The 22,534-nt window shown below is 33.0% G+C and overlaps 1 protein-coding gene across 8 annotated transcripts in view; it reads right to left on the reverse strand.

The window, feature by feature from the left end:
* The window catches only part of LOC128218273 (FERM domain-containing protein 4A-like), a 101,792-nt gene that overhangs the window by 15,005 nt on the left and 64,253 nt on the right, over window positions 1-22,534 (reverse strand). For 7 of the 8 annotated variants that reach the window (XM_052925904.1, XM_052925897.1, XM_052925896.1 and 4 more), the window contains 9 exons: window positions 22,219-22,305; window positions 21,532-21,608; window positions 18,430-18,534; window positions 16,203-16,344; window positions 14,694-14,841; window positions 2,740-2,873; window positions 2,374-2,496; window positions 1,485-1,631; window positions 197-278 (listed from right to left, as the gene is read on the reverse strand). In XM_052925904.1, coding sequence (XP_052781864.1) covers window positions 197-278; window positions 1,485-1,631; window positions 2,374-2,496; window positions 2,740-2,873; window positions 14,694-14,841; window positions 16,203-16,344; window positions 18,430-18,534; window positions 21,532-21,608; window positions 22,219-22,305 — 1,045 coding nt within the window. The remainder of the gene's footprint in view (window positions 1-196; window positions 279-1,484; window positions 1,632-2,373; window positions 2,497-2,739; window positions 2,874-14,693; window positions 14,842-16,202; window positions 16,345-18,429; window positions 18,535-21,531; window positions 21,609-22,218; window positions 22,306-22,534) is intronic. The other variant, XM_052925899.1, reaches the window with a different exon arrangement.

Consider the following 22,534-nt stretch of genomic DNA (forward strand, 5'->3'; position numbering starts at 1 on the left):
GAGTCGATAATCACTGACAGATTCTTCATATCTATAATACCACCTTTCACTGGTGACTTCCCAGAGTCTATAAACCGGTGATACTTGAGCAGGTTCTTTTCGCGAAATGATCGAGACAGTCGGTGAGCTACTGATGAACTGTGACGAGATTTGGCGGGTCGGTGAATGACCTCCGTGTCAGTGACACAGTACGTACCATCAAACTTCCCCGACGTTGCCGGAGAGGATGGAACGCTTCCCTTCCGGTACTCACTCAACTTCTTCTCCATCTCTTTCAACTGGAAACAGAAAATATGAAAAGTTGAGAATATGAAGAATATGAATATTAATATGCTTTGAATTAAAAAAAAATACCTTGAAAAGTTGGGTAGCTCTTGGGATAACTCAATTTCAAATTAGTTTTTCATTGCATTGCAATCACATTTTTTCTTTTGGCTTGAAGACTGTTACAAAACTTCTTTCATATTGTAATCATTGTTTTTAACATGTCTAAGCTTAATGTTTAGATTAGTAAATGAACTTTATAAATATGTAAATATCTTACATAGCTGAAGTTACAGCTAATTACATTTAATTTACCAGTAAGCAGGTCATTAACCGCCAACTTTGGGGATTATTTTCAAATTGGAACAAAACAGAATTCCCATAAGTTAACATAGTTATAAAAACCTGCGTGCCAAACAATTACAGCATCTTTTCAAGCATTTGCCAAAGTTTAAATGAAGACATTTAAGGGTCACCATATAAATATACCAATCACACAGATGGTATTATCTTAAAGACAGGAAGGGAGGCACAGCCATTCACTTGACCTGTTTAGTTAATTTTTCATGAAATATTTGCTGAGATTTGTTTTTGTACTATCATGTTTTATAGGTTATCGACAGATCATTCTTTTCTTGGTTACATGTTACATTGAAGTTTTCAAAACTCCAAACAGTGGCAGATTGTATCTGTCTTAAAAACAATTCTTCTGGAGACTAGCCAATGAAATATACCCAGAAATAAAACACAACTCAGGAAGCTAGCTAGGATTTATCATTCAATCACCTTTGGGATGTTCCTGATAAGCTTTCAATGCTTTCAAATCGTAATAAAAATTGATATATCACAAAATACAACCTGTTTCCTAAACTTTATTGATGACTCAGTGGAATGTTTTGAGAGCTACCCAACTTACTTAATATTCCATTACATATTAATTTTGCTAAAAACATAAACATTTTGAGCATAAGTAGATTAAACCATTAGTTATAGAGTTTAAATTGTCCTGCTGAATTTCTGTCTGTTTCTTCATGGCAATATTTTTTATATTCATTTAACACAAAAAGCAAACTTAACAGTTCTAATTCTTTTATTGTCTTTTTCTAAAAAAATCTTTTTCATTGATATTGACACAATCATAAAACATTTTTTGTTCATAAAACATTTAGAATTAGAATGAACCCCATAATCTTTGAAGTCTAGATCAAGCCACTAATTACCTTATTCTGGGCTTTGATGAAGGAGTGACGTCGCTGCTTGCGTACAAATCGTGACACTGACTTGTCGGAGGCAAGCTTGTGCGCGGCGCTCGTGATCTGCTTCTGTAGCTCTAACTCAAGCTCAAGTGTCTGGCTCATGTCCTCCGACTGAAAGTAGACATAATATACAAGGTTAGGAATGTAGGCTACATTGAACCAATTTAATAATTTTGCATGATACAAAAGCCGTAGACATGCATAGTCAAATATTTTGTGTTTTTGCCTCAGTTTCATAATTTTTAAAATATATATAAGATTGACTCATAAAATGATAATAGACTGCACACTTGGATATTCTGTGACAAACATTATTTACATTGTTAGTACTTGATGATAAGCTGCGTGTCTTATGGCTTAAATCAAACATAGTAACCGATCAGTTACATCGAGTAACAAACTTAACCCTAAACGGGGGACTTTGGATTCTAACGTGTGTTAAACAAGGAGTACTTATGATAATAATGTGTGATAATCAGAATTAACCCACATGGGTAAAAACACTTCAAAATCCTTGAGTATCTCTCTTGCTCTCGGAATTATTCTGCACTTGATAAGAACATGACTAAACTTTACCTCTCAGAAATGATGATGTCAACTACCTAACCAAAACCAAAAAGTTTTCCCTCTATGCTCACTTCAATATCCATGACACATGAGTCAATGACCTATGATTGTTATTCTCATTAACACTTATCAGCCCTGGATTTAGCAAGTTATAGCTGAATAACGAATTGCAACCATTGAACAATGAACATAACAATTGATCTTCAAAATTTGAAGCAAAAAGGGACAATGCTTCTAGTATGACCCCTGGTGAGCATGAATTCTGACTGAAGGAAAGAGAACCTACCTCATCCTTGTTGCCCATGATGTTTGAGTGGAGGGAGAATGCGGTGCCGACACGCCGACGGATCTGCGGGGGCTCCTCCCCAGGGGCTAGTGGTGTCTCTGGTGGCAACACACCTGTCAACTCCTGGAATAAGGGGATAATTTGTTAGAAATTTGTTATAAATATAACATTATATCCACAAGTATCAATTTTCATGCAGGCCTTCCCTTGGTCAAGCTGATATGTCAGTTTGTATATATAACTATACCAAGTTATTTTTGACACCTTATTACAAATGAAAAATAATGCATTTACTAAAAATAGCACATTTAATCATTTTAATAAAGTTTCAAGACTTAACAGAAATAATCTTACTCTCACACTTACCCCCTCTTTGATACATAGTAGTTTGAGGTCCTCCGTACGCTTCTTCAGAATCTCTTCCAGGGCCTCGCGGCGAGCCTTCATCGCCGTGTACATCTCCCGCTGGACCTTGCTAGTCTCAGCAGGATCAAAGTTCACTGAAAATACACAAACATAAGGCATGGTTAGTTTTGCATGACTGTTTGCATTTTCAGTACTGTGCTGCATGACTGAATTTCTGATTCAATTACAATTTAGGAAACAAATCCTGTTGCACACAGAATAAAGACAACTGTTATACTCGTACCATGTCACTTATTCACAACAAAATCAACTTTTTGAAAGCCAGAATGCAACATTTTTTTTGTTGATTCTTTAATAGCACACCAACCATTTGCTGCACATTTAGGAATTATATTTACTTCAACTCTCCCTTCAATGCAAATCTATGATAATATTCAATACATAATAGCCGCATGTTGAGCAATCAAACTTCAATTTCTAAATTCAATTCAGCTTAGATCACCTACAGAATGCCAGATTTGTTAACCATCTCAAAACCATGTTTTCTGAATTTCTTTAATATTTTAAAGAATGTTTCTCAAAGGCACAATTTTTACAAATAATTATTTTACAGCATAAGAACATACCTGTCGTAAATAAATAGACAAACCTTATTGTTCTTTTATTGAAATAATTCATAAGAATCATTGTGCCAAGTTATTTCAGAACGAACCAATCAATTTTTCTTGTCAGCGAAACCAATAATGGCATTTATAATTGTCAATTATTCTTTTTTGTACCCAATACCCTATGTAAAATGAAAAATCTGGTCTTTAACTTTACCATAATTATGTATATCAAATATTACGGGTGTGTCAAATGTGTGTTAAACCACATTTGCTAAGCTATGATATTTTTAAGCTCTTTAGTGGTTACAATGACTTTCGTCTCATTATCTTTAAGAAAACCAAAGTTTTCACAACATGTAATCGCAATCTTTCTTAATATCATTTCCAATTTTCCATAATGGTCCTTTTCTGCCCCATTTCATACTTCCAAACTTATAAAAGTAAATATTTTTAATCTTTCTTAATGTCAGATTGACCAATCTTTTCTTAATCCTGACTTAAGATTTATCTGTCTAGTACATTATGCAAAAAAGAGCAAATAATTGGATAATACCTAGTACAGTGGTTTAAGATGGACCATTGATTATCAGAAAGTTTTAGCACTTCAATATTATCTACCTCCGAATCTTAAATTTGTCACAAGATCAACTCCACAGGAGTAAGATTTCTCCATTCCAAAGAACAAATTTAGATCGAGCCATAATGTTCCATCTCATGATATAATTCAAAATATTTAAAACTGTGATACATAGAACTTGGCAAACATGAATTTCCTTTGAAAATGGGAGCGTTTTTTTGCGGTGAAGTGAAAGATAAATATGATAAAATAAGGGCATATTGTACAAAAACGGGGTTTTGTTTGTTCAGAGTTTATAAGGACTCGTGTCGTTTCCTGTCTCACATTATCGCAAACCCAGCATGAAACCCTTCCTGAAAGACAGGTCACATTTGACGCGATATTGGCCCGTAATTTGAGAATGTTATCAATCTAACTGGTAACAATGACGTGATTAACATTAACCAAATACCATTGCAGTAATGCAGGTGATTTATTATTGTGTATCGTAGGTGTTAAAATAACAAAATATAAATTTTGCATCACACCGAGCCTGGCAACAAATAAAAGGCATAGGACGCTGTTCATGAATCATAATATAAAGGTTTATTACCTGTTACTTAAATTAAAGCACAATGCACATCATTCTTAAAATATCTATGAAATCTCCATTTGGATATAAAAAAATAAGGAAAAATCACACATAATTATATACAATGTCTCATAAATTTTTATGTGACCTCTTATTTTAACATTTTTTTCTTGTGTGTACATTGTGACCAGCAGCTTGTATTCACCATTTATGCAAACAAAGGTTGACATAAAATGTCACCATAAATTAATTATAAAGGTGGTCTCATATGTAAATATCCGGGTCATGACTTAAGTTAATTTATGCTATCATTAAAGAATAACCATATTTGGGCGAGGGAAAAATAATACATTCCTTTGCTATGAAAATAATGACTTTGATAAGATTACTTAAAAGAATTTCATCAAGATTTTTTCTTTATAGTTGTTTTAATTACATAAATTAAACAAAGATTACTATCACCATTGGTAATTTTTTTTGATCTAGTAGATTCTTTAGTGAAGTTAAAGAAATGTTTTATAAAAACAACTAAAATCCACTGTCCAGATCAGAATTAAGATAATGCTGTTATCAAATCATCACAGAAAATGTTTATGTAGGCATGTCTTTGATCTATTATTGTGTAGTGATGTTGTGACCACATTAGTATTGATTCAAACATCAGTTTCCCACTGATTTTATCTTAAGCTGATTTATTAATGATAGTAAATTTTTTTAGTTAATTAAGCCATTATAAAAAAAAATCCATATATATTTTTTTATTATTGTCCATTTCTTCAAAAATAAGGCTTCAATTTTTTAAATATTAATGATATAGTTACTTCATAAGTGCAAGCCTTAAAATTTAATATTATTTTCTTACCTGTCTTTGATGGTGATTTTAAAGCCATTTTAACATTATTATTCTCTTCATCCATGGAAGCATCCATACTTTGTAATGTGTCATTTAAACTACAGTCCTTTAATCGCACACTTGCTGCATGCACCATTGTGGACGGCATTTTTGTTCAGTACTCTTTTAATTTATTTAAATCCATACACATGTGTACATCTAATTAAGTCCATAGTCTCTCTCATAAAATCTTGGTCCTATCTGTCTTCACAATGAATATATCAAATTGATATAACAATATAACTCCATGTTTCCCAATAATGTGTATATTTGTTAACATCCAATACTGAAACAACTTAATTAACAGTTTCTTATTTCTGATACACAGTTTCTATGTCTGTCTGACTAAGTAAATATTAAGGCAGAAAAAGTCAGAAAGGAATTTATCAAAAACTATAAAAATCCCCAATAATTTGTCAGTTTCTCATGTGTCCATTTACATCCAATATTTCCTTTGATTGTCACTATCAACTCTTTCACAGTCTCACTGTAAACCAGTCTAGTACAACTAAGCTGTAAACCAGTCAACTTCTCCACTGTTGCATGATGGGATACTGTAAAATGTCTTCTGCTCCACTCAACTACCAATCATATCAAGTAATTGGTGTTATATGACCTATTATTGTGCTAAATTTTCCTTTTGTCTCTTTCAATTTTGAATAATTTAACTTTCTATAAATGTCAAAGGTCCAAGTAATACTAAACTTGCTCACTATACTTTTGAATAATAGCTGTCCATTTGAAAGATCCACCCATGATAAAATATCCTCAAAACAGGGTCTTCATTGTTTTAAAGCACCAGTATATTTCAGCAATGTTGCAAGTGAATTAATTTAAACAATGATAGCTTTCACTACATTACTTTTTGAAACATTTGTATCATTCACAGTCTATTAAACTTCTTTTTATAAAATGCCAAATGGTCAATCAAACTGTCTGATTAACAAAATACCATTCTTTTTTTCAGATTGTATTTCAAAAACAATCTAATATTCTCTGGGAATAAGTCCAATAAGATATGATTATTTAGTTTTTCTCACAATATTTTCATATCCTGTAACATGCAAAATCGACAGGAAACTGTAGCTTATGAGAACACCGTATTATATCCTGTGTTGTTTAAACGCAACTACCACTTATATTAGTCCTTTATTACCTAATAATTTCAAATGCCAGCTATCAAAAATTCTTCACCTTATCTGTCACATTCACACAATTCAATCCAACAGCTTTTAACCATATAGATCCATTTGCAGTTTATCACTAAATAAATATTTCCTCTCTCTTACAAATTTAATCCGCTTTTAAAATGAATCCATTATCAGCTTTTAAAATCAGTTTTCATTTTACTCCTTCGAACATTAAAAGCCTTAAGCTACATAAAACAATAATAAAACAAACTAATGTTATTCAATTTTAACAAATTTAATTCTCCAGCCCTAAGGCCAGACAGCCATGAAAATTTGGTTAAACACCAAATACTAGATAATATTGAATCATTTAGTCTGGTGATGTTCAGTAAACACTTCTACTCCTTCAAGACCACATTCAAAGTTAATCCTGTTTTACCAGAGTTTTTAATCAAGCAAAGCCATGAGTGAATCTTGCATGTTATTTGATTTTCCAACTTGATAAAAATAGATAACTGAATCACTAGTGTACTTGTATTTTCTGTAATGGTTAAGACTTTTACGTGAATGAAAGAGCAGGCCAACCACGAAACGTCAGGTGCGGGGGGGTTTTAAATTATCACTTTACATCTCGATGAGCATACTGATGAGCATACGTTAGGTATGTGTAGAAAATACTACAACAAAATTGGCCTGAGGTATGTTTTCATACAAGGTAAACTGTCCACGCCTTAAAGATGTTATTCAATGCATTGGTTGTAATTATCGAAGATTGACATACTTTATGAAATACCAAAGATTAATGGGCAAGGCCGAAGTACCCTAAAATTTAACCAAAATACTTCATCCTATCACATGATCTGATCTGGAAGTCAGCCTATAATCAAGCCCATAAAAGTAGTCTGCCAGCCAACTGTTGGGTAAATTCAATTACATTCGGTCAAGTAATTGGCAGAAACACAAAATTCCAGAAGTTTTCATGTGACTTTTTAACAACCAAGATTCACTATCATTGCTGCATGTTCCTCTACAATCTCAAAACATGACAGTTCATTCAATAGTCAAAATTGTTACATCCAAGTCATCTCAGAGCTTTTCCATTCATCAACATCAATGTTTACACAAGAGGGCACAAACATCAGGATAATCCATATTCAAGTTTACAAAACACAGAAAAACACAAATCAGAAGTCTAGACACAAGTATTACCGATTCTGCATCATGTTTCCTGTTTTCACCAAATATCAGGTGATTCTGAGGCCAGTATTTATCTAACAATCATGACCAACTGGTAATTTGTAGGAACATGAAAGTCTGGAAAAGCCACCAGGATTCTGGCTAGATCAAGGCAGATAACTCTAGGATGGGAGACTGCAGCCTTATCAACTTTATTCCACAAGGACTCTTATCTCCTACATCATTTCATTACACCTGGGAGAAAAAGGCGCCTCACAAAAAAACATACACTGTAATCACTGACAAAAGTACATACATTTTAATGATCAGTCTTCTACCCTTGGAGGAAAAGTACATGCATTATAGCAGGTACAACATTTCAGATAGGCGTGTAATTTGACCTGCAGGATACATGTAGTGATGAACATCAAGCTAGGGCTGTTTTACAAAGAACCTGTTATCCTCAATGGTAATAAAAACTTAATAAACCTTATTTAAAGTCATCAGTATAACACTTTACATCTTTTCATTCTTTTGCCCAAAACTGGTTTTAAGTCAGCTAAACCGTATAAAGTCCTAAATCCCTGGTTTTCATTGAAGTTCAACAATATTTTTACAATAAAATGTATTTCCTTAGCTACCATATGTCTCCTTGAAGAATTTTCACTTGTAATAATATAATTACAGAGGCAGTCATTTTCACTCCATGTGGCGATAGAAAAATATTGACTAAAGATAGGAAATTATCGAAATTTATCTAATGCTCTTTATAATCCATCAATTAATATCTTTAAAATAAATAAATACTGCTGAGAACACCCAACGAGTAAAACCACATTAGCACCTTCTCAAAAGTATGACTAGAAACATTGCTAAACTGTCAAAAACCTAGGGTAGCAAGGGTCACACTTCCAACTGTGAAAATGGGGGCAAAAATAACAAGAAAAGTGCTATAACCTTTTCAATGTATCATCTGTTGCCAAATATCAATAAATGTCAATTATAATCATACAAAGAAATTTACCAAACAAATAATACCCAAACATTGAAGAAATGAAACAGATACCACCAGAACTTACAAAAAAAGTTATAATAAAAGTAAACTTCTGAAATATAAATGATACAAAATATTTACCTGAAAAATTCAGAGTTCCATCCAACTTGTTAAGACTTGACACATTTAAATTTGTAGCCACCTTCATGATTTTATTTTTTTTACTGATAAGCAGGTTCTATAAGTGACTCTAAAACTGCTCTTTTCACACCCAAATCAGCCCAGTTATGTAAGTTTATGGCCCTTTACCACTTGCAAGATCTGGCCTCAACAATTTAGTACCCCAACAGTTTTAGTGATTTATGGCCCCTTTAATCCCAGACTTGGGGTCATAAAAGTTCTGCAGTATGCTACAGAGTCCCAATCAGAGAAGTACAATTAATAATCTATTATCATTAATCTTGTTGAAATCCTTGAAAATTCAAGTATTATTTTGATTAGACCGCAAGATGCTATCTGATAAAAGGATCAGAACTGCATGTAATTTGATTTCAAGCATCATCAATATATATGAAAATCAACTCCTAATTAATTACATCAATTAGAAACCAAATGAAGTATTTCAAATTATAGGATGCAATTTGTGTTGCAAATGACTGGAATAACTTAGTTTCTTAACCTAATAGCAATTAAATGCCCAGAGGGAATAAAAAAAGCCACATTTTTCTATTTTCAAAGAGACACTGGGCTATTATAGCACCTTGTCTTACACCAAAGTAAACACATTATTGTCCAGGAAATACCCACTTTGAACACAAAAATGTGGTACTTTCAAATGATTAAGACACTTCCTGTGTCATCATTTCAAACATCAAGGCACATGATGACTACTTTAGGTAAACAAATTATCTAGAATATTACTGCAGATTTTGACATAAGATTGTTTTTTACAAAATATTGTCAAGAACTATACAAATATTGTCAAGAACTATACAAAATATTGTCAAACAGACTAAACATAACCAAATAAGGCCAACCTGTGATCATTCTTGATAACAAGCTGAACAACAGTCCTGTCTCTTAGTTCCTGTTCAGCAAAGTTACACCTTGTTTGCATTTTATTTAAAAATGAGACATTTACTAAAAAGAGGGCCATTTCTTAATGAACTTGGAACCAAACAGTATAATGGTATATAAAATTATATGATTACATATTAACCATATTGTGTGTAAAATTTAATACACTGAAATATGTTCAATAAGATTTATAAAATTATAAATGTATTTTATGATAATCAAAACTTACATTTCTGTCCACATTGAGTCTTCATGGTACAGGTTTTCAATGGCAATAGGTTGACAAATAAAGAAGAATATGAAGCACTATGATATAAATAAATACAGCACACAGTCAATCTCAAAGGATATCATGGATAATGATGAATATATTTTAGAACAGCATTATAAAGTTGGCTCAAAGTCATCTCAAACTCCACACCTATCCAATCAAAAGCCTTTCTCAGATCAAAGAACACTGTTGTTAATACCTATTGAGATGTAAGTTGTAATCATTACAAAACAATGGCAAACTGAATGGTAAGACAATAGCACCTGTGAAAACTATCAGGAAATCATCAAACAGACACTTCCCTAACTGTAAGTCACTAAATACTAATCAATTAGTGATTAATTATAATGTACTTACTTTTTCCATTCTCTCATGTGATAATTGGGTCATTATAACTTTTGAAATGATTGCTGGTGTGAAATGGTAATTGATTGTTTGTTATGCCTCATGTATTTCAAAATAAACATCACAAAAAATGTTGCTTTTTTCTTTAATTTTCTACAGCATATTCTTACTTTGGAAATATTTTTATATGAAAGACCAATTGCATTTGTTATTAAACCATGAATTTAACAAAATGTTTTAATTCTTTATTTGTAAGGCCCTTTATAACCCATATACACTTCAATAGCCACTGTAAGAAACAATAGAGGAATAACATTTTTCTTGAAAACCTGAAAAAATAATCATCATTTCTCTCAGAAAACAAAGAATGATGAATGACTGAGTCAATCAAATGTCATATTTTTTTCTCTTGGACTACTATTATTGAAGTTTGAGTTGTGGATATTGTTGCACATACTATTGTAAGTTTCATGACTTTTGTGAACTAGTTATGGCCTATGTAAATTCCAGTTTTTGCACAGCAGCAACAACACAGAAAGATTGCAATGTTATTCCTCAACTATTTTGTCTTCAGCAAAAACAGGCAAGTTCATCAAGTTCCACTTTTTCTCTGTGGTAAAGGATTTCGCAAAAGCATTAGACCTAATGGTACCATAATGTGGCATTTAAACACTCAGAGTACCACAAGAGTGTCAATTTACAATGGAAATGTTACAAGGAGAACACTGCAACTCTCTTGAGAGTGAAGTGATCTAAAAACAAGCTCCATTTTAAGAACAATACAAAGTTCAGCATTGCAACTGTGGGAAAATTTCAGCAGGTTCAACCATATTTCAAATGCCATGGGCAAAATGAAATTGCAATGACCAAGTTAGATCAAAGAATAAAATGTAGTTGCATCATTTGCGAAATCACCATTTCCCATGACAAGACAAAAATGCAGGCTAATCTAGTGTAAAACTAAACATTTGTCGTTAAAGACCAACATTTTTTGTCTTGACAAGACTGCTGGAGTTCTCTAGAAAAGAAAAATGATTGTTGGTTAGGCAGGGACCATCAAAATTTGGGGCTCCAATTGAAACAATTATTGATTTTTTAAACATAAATACCAAAAGTTATTAAAACATCACATATATGTATAAATTGTCGTGACTTACAAATAGTACATGAAACTTTTTACAAAGTACATTTCAATGACGTTGAAAGGAAGTTGTTGTAAAATTGAGCAATCATATCTCAATTCATCAAATTATTTTGACAGAAAACACAGAAAAGTGTCATGTTTTATCTGAAGTAACATCCATTAATTTGAAAACAATTTATAACAATGTTCAGTCATGTAATTTTAATTAACAACTGTGTCCACTTTACTAAAATGTATTGCCAATTAGGAATAAATTGACACCAGTTTATAAATAATTGCAAATGAAAATAAACACACAGTGCATTACAGAGTCATCACTTCTTTTTAATAATTGGAAGTTTCAATAACTATAAATATTGCACTCAAACAAGTCACATAAAAAAATAGAAAAAGTAAGACAAAACCTCATTTTTTAAAAGCTGATAAAAATTTTTTTGCTAGTGCATGGTATTTGAACTGAATTTGGGAACAATCAAAAATAAACTTGTTCCACACCATGTAATGAAGGTACATGCACCTACCACATCAGACACTCCGTTAAACAGGTGCGCTGGCTCATTTTCATTCTTTCTGATTGATTACAGTTTACATCAACCTAAACAAAGATGACAATGTATGGTTTCTTTTTTGGCAGCCACCAGAAATGCAAAGAAACCTCATAAAAATTACATGAACCATTACATCCAATAACAGGTTTTTTTCAAAATTAAATATACAAGGGTTGTATCTTCCTGTATTTTAACTCACACACACATACTGTCAATCCCTTTGTGTTTTAAAGACCTCAGCATCAATAACAATTTCACAATCAATTGCATTTCAATTTTATGCTTAAGATGATTTGAAGTATAAAATATTTCGACATGAGTGAAATTGGTCTAGGAAAGTATTTTTTTTTTGGCAAATAAAACATGCCTGATTAAGGACAATGGTTAAATTTCAATTATTTTCAACATCAGTTCCTATAAATGCCTTTTTGACCCATGAAAATAAGTGGCGTGTGGCTCAGTACTTAGCTGAACAAAGATTCCATTCGGACAATAACAAAGATTTCATTGGATAAATGGGTATCAAAATAAAATTAAAACCACAAAATGAGCTTGGCATGACTACAGTTAATAACACTAGCAAAAGGTCATTGTTTGTTGGACAAGTCACAATAGCTTCCAGCAATAAACGACTCCTTCTATCTGGTCTCTTTTTGTTCCCATATAATTTTATTTATTACCGAAACATTAACGAAGAAAATTAATTGATAATACCCCAAAATTTCACCTGTTCTCCTTTCAAATTAATATGCCCTTAAATGTATCTGGTCTTTCATCAGTTACAAAATCTCGTTACAAGGAAAACATTTGGTCTAATTATCCAACCAACAGCATGTTCATTATCCAGCAATATAGTTTCCATCATGCTACCATAAAACCATGAGATAACTACATCACGCCACAAAAGTCAGGATTCAATTTTTATCATCACCATGTTACTTGAATAGGTGAAGATGAATGTTCTTATTCCGATGTAAATGTTAACGGTTGGGCACTTTGCAAATTGATGGCAATTTTATAAAATTTAAAGAATCTTTGGCCCAAAATCATATTTTTGCGTGCCCATCACCACTCATGCTAAATGAAGCCTAAAAGTCCAACATGGTGTGTAAGTTCTACTACTTTAGGTGCAGGTTGAGTGTATCACTTGCATTAACTCCCTAGTTCTTCGATACAAATGTCTGAATTAAGAAACATCACTATTTGTTAATTAAATGTGAAATTTAGATTGACTGAGCCAATGTTAGACACTTCAATGCCAAAAAAAATGTATTTGTTTGAACCCACAACCTCTTGGGTGAGAGTCTGACACCTAGATCACAAGACCACTCTCAGCAAAGGTCTCTTTCAGCTTTTAGCCTTCTTTGAAACCAAACCAAGCTGCAAAACAACAATCTTATTCCATGATGGGAACAAGAGCACAAGAAACATCCGATATTACAAACAACTGTACTTTCTTTCTTCTGATAATTCCCCCACATAGTAAATTACTTTCTAAATCATATTCAAAACCCATTAACCTCTTCCGACTACAATGTGCCCCATAGCAGATAAACAATCTCATAATATTCGCATTTATAAGGCCAAAACCTAGACAACCAACCTCCATCACTTGCCGGGATGGAATTTATCAAGACCAATGTTCTCATTTGTATCACTAAAAATCGCATAATGCTTTGTCTCAGTATGTTGACAATTGCATTAAGTTGAGAGGGGAGGACCTGATTAGCTGATTTACTGGCTACAATTTTAGCCTTGAGATTATTTATTATAAGGGAATAGACATCAATTCTTATGGTCATTTTTGCACAAAATATCTTTCACATAAAGAAATGATCTGGCTGACAGAAAGCATGGTAGCAGTTTGCCAGTGCTGATCTGTTGTTTGTTATTTAGACAAACAAGGGGAATAACTCAACAATTAAGAGAGCCAGAGTAATTAACCTTGCTATCTTTTTGTGTAGAAATGTGCATATTGCTTCTGAAAACAAGTGAACACAGTTTCAGTTAAATATCTTGGACAGGTTTTGTGTTATGGCCAAGATAAACGTTTTTGCAAGCTACAGCCACCAACAATGCAGCCACCAACAACGCAGCCACTGCCACAGCCACCAACAACGCAGCCCTTGCCACAGCCACTGCCACAGCCACTGCCACAGCCACCAACAACGCAGCCACTGCCACAGCCACCAACAACACAGCCACTGCCACAGCCACCAACAACACAGCCACTGCCACAGCCACCAACAACACAGCCACTGCCACAGACACCAAGGCTTTACCTTAACTTTGTTTCTTAAGAACAGATAAACTAACGAGTTAATTGTGCAGCAAATGGTTAGCTAATTACATTTTCATTGAATATATAAAAACTATTTCCATTCTCATTTTATACATTCAACAGATTTTCACAAATTACTCAAGTTCCAGGTACAAGTAACCAATGTTACTCAGGCAACAACAAATTCAAGAAAATCATATTAAAACTTGTCATTTTTTTTCATACAATGGTTCAGGTAATAACACATCAACATTTTGTCAAAAGAATATGAAACGCAAATACAGATAAGCCCATTTGAAAAATGAACAATATTTTTTTCATCTTTCTAGACTATACTCACAGTTAAATGTTGAGGCCCCGAGGCTTGGTAGACTGGCTGAACTGCCGCTGCGACTTATGTCTGATCCGAGAGATCCCGTCAGTGACGATGTGCTGGTTGAGAGAGCCGACGCAAGCTCACTGGCGCTCCGAACTGATGGAAGGTTTGCCTAAAACACCCTCCCAACTTCAGTCCCCGGCCCATAAGGACGGGGACACCATGCCTGGGCTAGCAAATTGGCTATATTATGGGCTCAAAACACGATCCTGCCTGGCACAAAACTATCCCAGCACAGAAATTTGATGTGTAGGCCAACTTGGGCTATCATTATATAACACTTTGGGCACCATATACATGCCATGAGCTGGGAACCAAAATTAGCTGAAAATTCTGTGCTTAAGCCCAGTTTATAGTGACTTATGACACTAACAAATGTTAGCCTGGAGTTAAATATTTTACTGTATGGGCTCTTAACACTTCCTAAAAAGATCTAAAAGGCCTCTTTTTAACACTTGCTAAAAGCTTTGCAAAAAGACTAGGGCTTAAATAGGGATGAACTCCAGTCTTTATGGTAAACTGGTAATAGAACTTTGAATAAACAAACATACAGAACTACATCTTACAGTCACCACGATCAATTTGAAATGTTTAATAACATTTTGTTTATTTCTCAAACTCTGAAATCTATGAAATTATAGCAAAGAACTATTCATTAAAATTTCAAAAACTTCTTTCTCAAGCAATTTATTTCAAGGAATCTAACAATGTGCCATCATTATTTAACAACGGGGCCTGGAAAAAATGACCATAATTATGTGTTTTTGTTCTATTTCCAACCTATTGAATATCATGTAATAATTTTCTGAATTTTGTATGAACTTTGTCATTACAAAAATGGCCGGTTTCAAGTCAACTATTTCATTATCTTTTTTTATGACATCTTATAACACTTATAATTAAAGCATCTGTGAAATCAATTGTCTTTGCTTCTGAGAATATCAAATTCAACAGCAAAGACCATCATTAAGCACAACATTAAAATTCAAGACAGCTTTTTACAATTTTCAAGAAAAACTCTATAATTAAAGGCGCTATAGAACGAAAATAAGACTTTACAATTACACATATTTTTGAATTTTGAACAGTTGAAATGTTATGACCTCAATTAACTTTTTTTCTTGATATCACAGTTACTTGCAAGTCTGTAATTAAATCATACTTCCAGTCCTGAAAGGGGGACAACTCGTCAGATATAAACACATTCTTTGGATCAAGTTAAACTTACTGCATAGAGCAAGCAAAGAGCTATTCTGACTGTATCTAAACATTAACGAAGAACTTTAAACTTAATGAAAAGCATGGCAGGTTGCAGTATCAGTCAGAGCCAGTGAACATTTTGAAGTAAAAACATTGGAACCATCAATGAAATACCAAAATACAATATTTGACATCTCCACTAACGAAGTATTGACTCCAATTTTCAGGACTAGTTCGAAATAATGGCAGACTCAGTCTTAACACTAGTCGTACCTTGCTTGCTTTTCGCTCGTGGTAGAATTGGTGCTGGGCTACGGCCATTGACCAGATACATTTTGTCAGCTGAGGCGTCGCTCCGAACCATGCGTGGACATTCACGTTTCCTGGACCGAATGTTCGTCTACTGACTGAGACCCTGTGATAGAAGAACATCATTCAAATATGGCTGGTAATGGGAGTAAAAAAAAAAAATTCTGTAAGAAAACACTTTTTGCTTTGTATACACCGACCATTCTTTTTACTACCAATGAATCTTTACTGCAAAATATTTCAAAATCGTTACATTGAAACAGAAGTGTATGTTAACTGAAAACACTTTTTAACTTAAACTGAACACATTAATTACAGAACATGACTTATAAAACCAGTTATCCCATTGCAATTTCAATGTCTGGACTGTAAATCTACTCTAAAAACGTGCCACATTCAGACAAATGGTTTTCTCAAAGGCACTAAGTACTAGCATTAATTTAAAGACTCCATAATTCTTAAACAAACTGTTAAGATATTGTATTATCACCATGTAACATATAACTTACTGAAGTCTACAGGTCTACTAAATTTTTGTATCCTTCGATCTATTCAATCTCAAACATGTAAAGATAGCAAGTTTATCCTAAAATAAATGTTATGACATAAAGCATTATGCTGAACACAAGAAATGCAGATATTATTACACGATATATATACTATAAACATTCAAAGCTGAAATTCATCTGAAACTGAATTTCAAACTAAATGAATGTAGATGCATTTAAAGTGTATCAAATTCAAGTGATGTAAAACACTCCTGTTCAATGCTCGAAAATCAATCAAATCGATGACTTTAACATTGACGAGTATTATTCACATATCCTTAGGTATTCTGTCAACACCACTTGTAAACAAATGTTTGTGTCAAATACGTCAGAGATTTGTACCGTACTCTTTTTTCCAATTTTATTGGCAAAAGGTTTTTTGAGTTTCGATTTCTAAAATTGTATTGAAAAATTAATACTGAAAGATTCAATTTTCCAAATCAAAAGAAATGCAGTGCATGGCTGACTAAATCCTGGGTAGTAAGTCTTTCAAACAGATAACGTTGTATTGAAATAGATGACGTCAGACAGAACAAGACTTAGTGCTATTTGTAAGCTGCACTCAATTAGAAAAAACTCAGTTTTGCTGTATGTATGACAGTGATCTAGAACCAAGTTAGATAACTTTCTGTTAATATAGACATTAAGACTTGAACAGTTGCAGTCTCCTATGAGCAAAATCACCATGGAAAGCTTAAGCATAATGTTGATGCATTTAACATTATAAAACATGCCTGTACAGATATGTTAAAGATGTGTACAAGTCTTGGCAACGTACTTGACCCCAAAATCAACAAGATCAAAGTATTTATAAATGACATATGCAAAGTCATACATGTCTAATAAACTGACACTGGCAAATTAGAGGCAAATCCCAGATTTGGTATGAGAGAGGCACACTTTCGAAGTGCCTCGGGGGCATGTCCTCCCTTTCCAGGGTACTCCCATAATAGGCTGTTATCATGTCAAGGGGGGTTTGGGGTCACTCCCCAGTGCAAATAACAACAGTCTTACATATGACAACCAAACACGGACGAAAAACAGGCAATCTTGTGTTACAATGGTAAAATAATTTATGAGATGCATGTTAACATTGATGATGATTACTATGACAAACATCAAAATAGAATCTTGAACTTTCTGTGTATTTAAAATAGAAGAGCAATAAAGAAATAAGCAAGTGCAACATCATGAGTGCAACACATGGGGATGACAATACTTGTCTGCTTTTCTCAGTCAACAAAGGTGCATAACTCAACAAATATTGAAGCAAGAGTGGGCCTTGCTTCACACCCTTATTGTCACTGGTAACATGTTAATATATATATATTACAAGAGTTTTTTATGGCAACAGCCTAAAAGTATATCTTGGTTGATTGAAATGTATGCTTGGGGCTTCAAGTATCAACAGATGGACATATTTTTTCAGGTAACAAGAACATTGTTACATGTTATTCACAAGATTTTAAGATGTTTTACTGAGGTATTGAAAAATTAGTTTGGGTGTATGGAATCTACATGAGGATCATCTGACCTCTCTCAGCCAATCGGATAGCATCATATACGTATGAGATGATATTCAATATCGTTTTTCCTGCAAACATGTCTTGGACAAATTTTGTGCGTTTTATTTCCAGACTTACTGTGTGGTTGGGTCAGAAATGGCTTCAGAAAGCTCGTCCGTCTCATCCAACGGTTCTCGTATGGCATCCTCGTACAAGTTGAAACTGCTCAACGTGTGAACCACACTGGACGAACACAAATACATAACAGAAATCAGCACCACCCTTCAAGTTTTTCTTTCCATTTGAAGTCGATTTTTCATTATATATTATAAATCAGAAGTTTCAGGAACTTTCTGAGCAATTTTCATTCTTAACATCAATGTTGTTTTTATTTTGTGTGGTAAATTGGAAAGTTTATGCAAAATTTGTATTGAACAATCAATTACTCTGCAATGAATTTGAAGAAGCAATTAAGTGAAATTTATTGAGAATAAAATTATGTTACACATAGAAATAGTTCTGAAAATGTATATAAAACTCAATCTTCCCTCAAATTCTTAACAAATTTGATGTAGCACTCATAAACGTTATATTTGCAAGCCATATGAAATGAAACCATGATTTTAAGTGTTTACTTGTGCCAAATGACTTGATAGCATTTTACTTACTTCTCATAAAATAAATATATCATAAAACAATAGCAGCTGCAAGAATATATATATTTTTTAGATATCTTAAAATTTTGATGCCAAATATTCGTGAGATTTCACTCAAGTTAATTTTAAGAATAGTTGCTAGTCTAATGAAATAGTTTAAAGAAATTTTACTAGTTTTTTTCAATGAGGTGTTTCTTTTTGACAACTTGAAGAAGGTGCCCAAAAGAATAGAAAGGAAAGACGAACAGAAAACCAGTCTAGAGGTCACGCATCACTAAATTCAGTTTCTTCAGCTGACAGAACACTAGAGTACACAGCAAATATATGAAAGAAGTTAAGATTTGTAGCAGAGGAAAGTTCAAACAAATTTATAAGACCAAATGTGTGTAACAGTACCACGCCACTCAAACAGCAGTGCATGTGACGTGACATCACACCACTAAACATCACTACAAATCTCGATAGTTAGTACAGAATTTGTTATTATGGTAAAATGCTGAACGATTGTGCTTTTGACAGTAACTTCTCCGTATAACTAGCATTGACTATTCTTGTACACAAAGAAATGGATGAGTTACGGTCGAGTGTAGAAAACATCTTAATTAAATCAACGGTCATCCATATCGGACATTTGGACGAACAAGCTCCAATTCCTGGAATAAAGCTTGAAATAAAAAAAATCAACAAACTCAGCTTTATATATTGAGCAAGCACATATATAAAGCATAATGCCAGTGAAGGGTTTGCAAGCGTATGCTAATTTTGACCACTGAACAAGGAAAACAGGAGTTCTACTATTTCGAACATTAGCGCGTTGTAATGGCTTGCCCATTCAAAATTAACATACAAAAACCTGTTTCAATGTTTTTTGAGAAATGAGATAACATTACTTTTTATCTTACTGTTCATCTTGTAAATTGTACTTACATGATTTTCCTTAAATAAATTTGTTGTACGTTATTTATGAAGGAGTATGTACATGTCTACCAGTGTGAGTATCAGCTTGATAGATATAACCATGTAAAAAAGTGTGGGTACCAACTCTGCAGATGTATTATCATATACAACTGTTGTTATAGTTCTAGAGATCTTACATATAATTCTCAGAATTATGATGAACATTTTGTAGTTCTGTGTATTTTGATTTTAATTCATATAACATGCAACATGCCATTAAATATGTTCACTATACCAGTTGAATATTGAGTTATGTATTAGGAGAACAATTGTCACTAATTAGATTTTATTTAATGGATTATATAAACCATTCAAACATTTTTCAATGTACTTAAATGTAAATAACCATTTACGCTTAGTACAATAGGTTATGTTTCTTTTGTACTTGGCAAAAAATTATAATTTCTATATCTTGCAAAAATAGTTGCAAATGACCGTGAACAAGGCAGCGTCTCACACTAAAAGAATCTCTCAAGTTGAATGATACAGGAATATCAGGAATGGATGGTAGTTTCATGGGATGACAACATATACACACACACTGCACTTCTAGTTGAATTGGTTAATTCTGGGGGAAACAGGAGTTAATCAAAGTCAGACGTTTCTTTTAAAAAAGGGCACCTTCTTCAAAGGGAAACAACTCTATAAAACAAAACTAAGGGAGATAATTTACAAAATATTCTCAAAAGAATTGTTAGCTTTGGGAGAGAATGCTTTTATTTTTTAATTGAATACGGTTAGTAAATTTACAGTAAATAAATAGTTTGTTTTGTTATGCTACAATGCATTTCTTTTTTTTATGACATATTATAAATAAGTAACATTTATCATGCAAATTAATAGGTTTGTGCTACCAAAGCCAATTAATGAAGTTTTTGATTCGTGCAGACTGCTACTGTTTTTGGTGTGAAAAATCTCAAACAAATAGAATATAATGTAAAAGAAATAAAAATATTCCATATATGAATATCTAAATACAACATTTCTTTTACATAGCAGCCAGAAAAGAAATTTATGACACATTGTTAACGGAAATTAACTTATAATAGTTTTTGATACCGCATTATTTTAATTGATTCTTTCTTTGTTCAGTAAGCTCTGTGTATGTTATAATTCTGTTTTGATGTACACTAATGCACTATTATATAAGTAACCCTAGGATCACTTTATCTACCTAGGAGAAATTTTCAAATGTACAAAGGTCTCCAGGTTTGCAAACTGCTGCTAGGCCTTTTGATGGAACGGCTGCTGGGTTTTGCTACATATTTATGGCTTTGTTATTTATATGTAAAAAAATATATAATCCTACAAGAATATTAAAAAGAAATACAATAGAAAGACAAAACTAAAATGGAATGTGAAATATTCTGTAATGAATACATGATTTTGAAAATGTTCATAAGCGGGATATTATTCAAATGTTCCTTTTGAAAAAGAAACTAAAAATTGTGAAGAAAACACCTAGCATTTACTGTACCATCAGGTCGTGATACATTTTTTTAGCAATACCAAAAAAATGCAGAGCCATATATGTAGCTGATCCATAGTAACAGTGACTGTGTCATAAATTTCCCTATTAAACATCCATTTGGACTGCAAAAGGGACTATAATGGTTGTTGTACCTACCGTTTGGGGTCGTGCACTTCAATGGAAAACTTTCGTTCCCGATAATACAGGTTCTCTAATGTTTTCCACACAAACAACTGAAATGGACAAATAAGGAATGAATGTAATATTAGACAAAATTAATATGCAATAGTAATCTTTGTTTTTAAATATTCCAGATAGGTAAGATCAAATGCACCTAAAACAAGGGCTGTCACAGAGACAGCACGCTCGACTAAAGCCAAAGTTTCAAAACCATATGTCAATGGACTTTGAAAATATTTGAGGTGGTACGCAAACTTAAACATAAGTGGTTACGCCGACCCTCTCCTTATTCTCCTAATAGTCGAGCTAAAAATCAACTGCTCTATATATTCATAAACTTATGTACTTATAAGTAGTTATTAATTTGTATCTCTGGAGACACAGTCCATATATACATGTATGTTTTTATCACAATAAGTATTTATTTGTATAATCAAATGAATTTGATTATACCAGAGATAAGTCTGCTAATATTTCACAGTCATCGATATTAAAATATTCTTGAAAAAAGCCAGAATAATGTATGTTTATATTATAACAAGATAATAACCCAAACACCTGAGTATAAACATATAGAATGAAACCTAATTTGTTCAGCATGTTCAGGCTTGCAGGCTTGTGCAAATTTTGCTCACTGATAACACCAATATTTTGAACACCTACCCGCCTTGGCACATTTTTATCCTGCTTGTCAAAGACACCAATGCCCTTGTTACTGATTCCGAGCCACCAAGGTATGTCTTTTTTATCCTGCAGAAAGAAAATATGAAGTAAATATAAGCACTATAAATACACAATAAATCTGAAGTCAAGTCATTCACTTCACAAAAATACAGTTGGAGCAAACCCACCCTTACAATACAATGAAGTCATAGTAATCTAGTGATTCCTTTCTCAAATTGTTGATCTTAAAATTTCTCAAGACTGATTATGCGGACCAGAGAGACCAATTCTAAGCCACAACACAATGCAGACATAT

Source organism: Mya arenaria, chromosome 14 (genome assembly GCF_026914265.1).
Source record: "Mya arenaria isolate MELC-2E11 chromosome 14, ASM2691426v1".
NCBI classification, from domain to species: Eukaryota; Metazoa; Mollusca; class Bivalvia; order Myida; family Myidae; genus Mya; species Mya arenaria.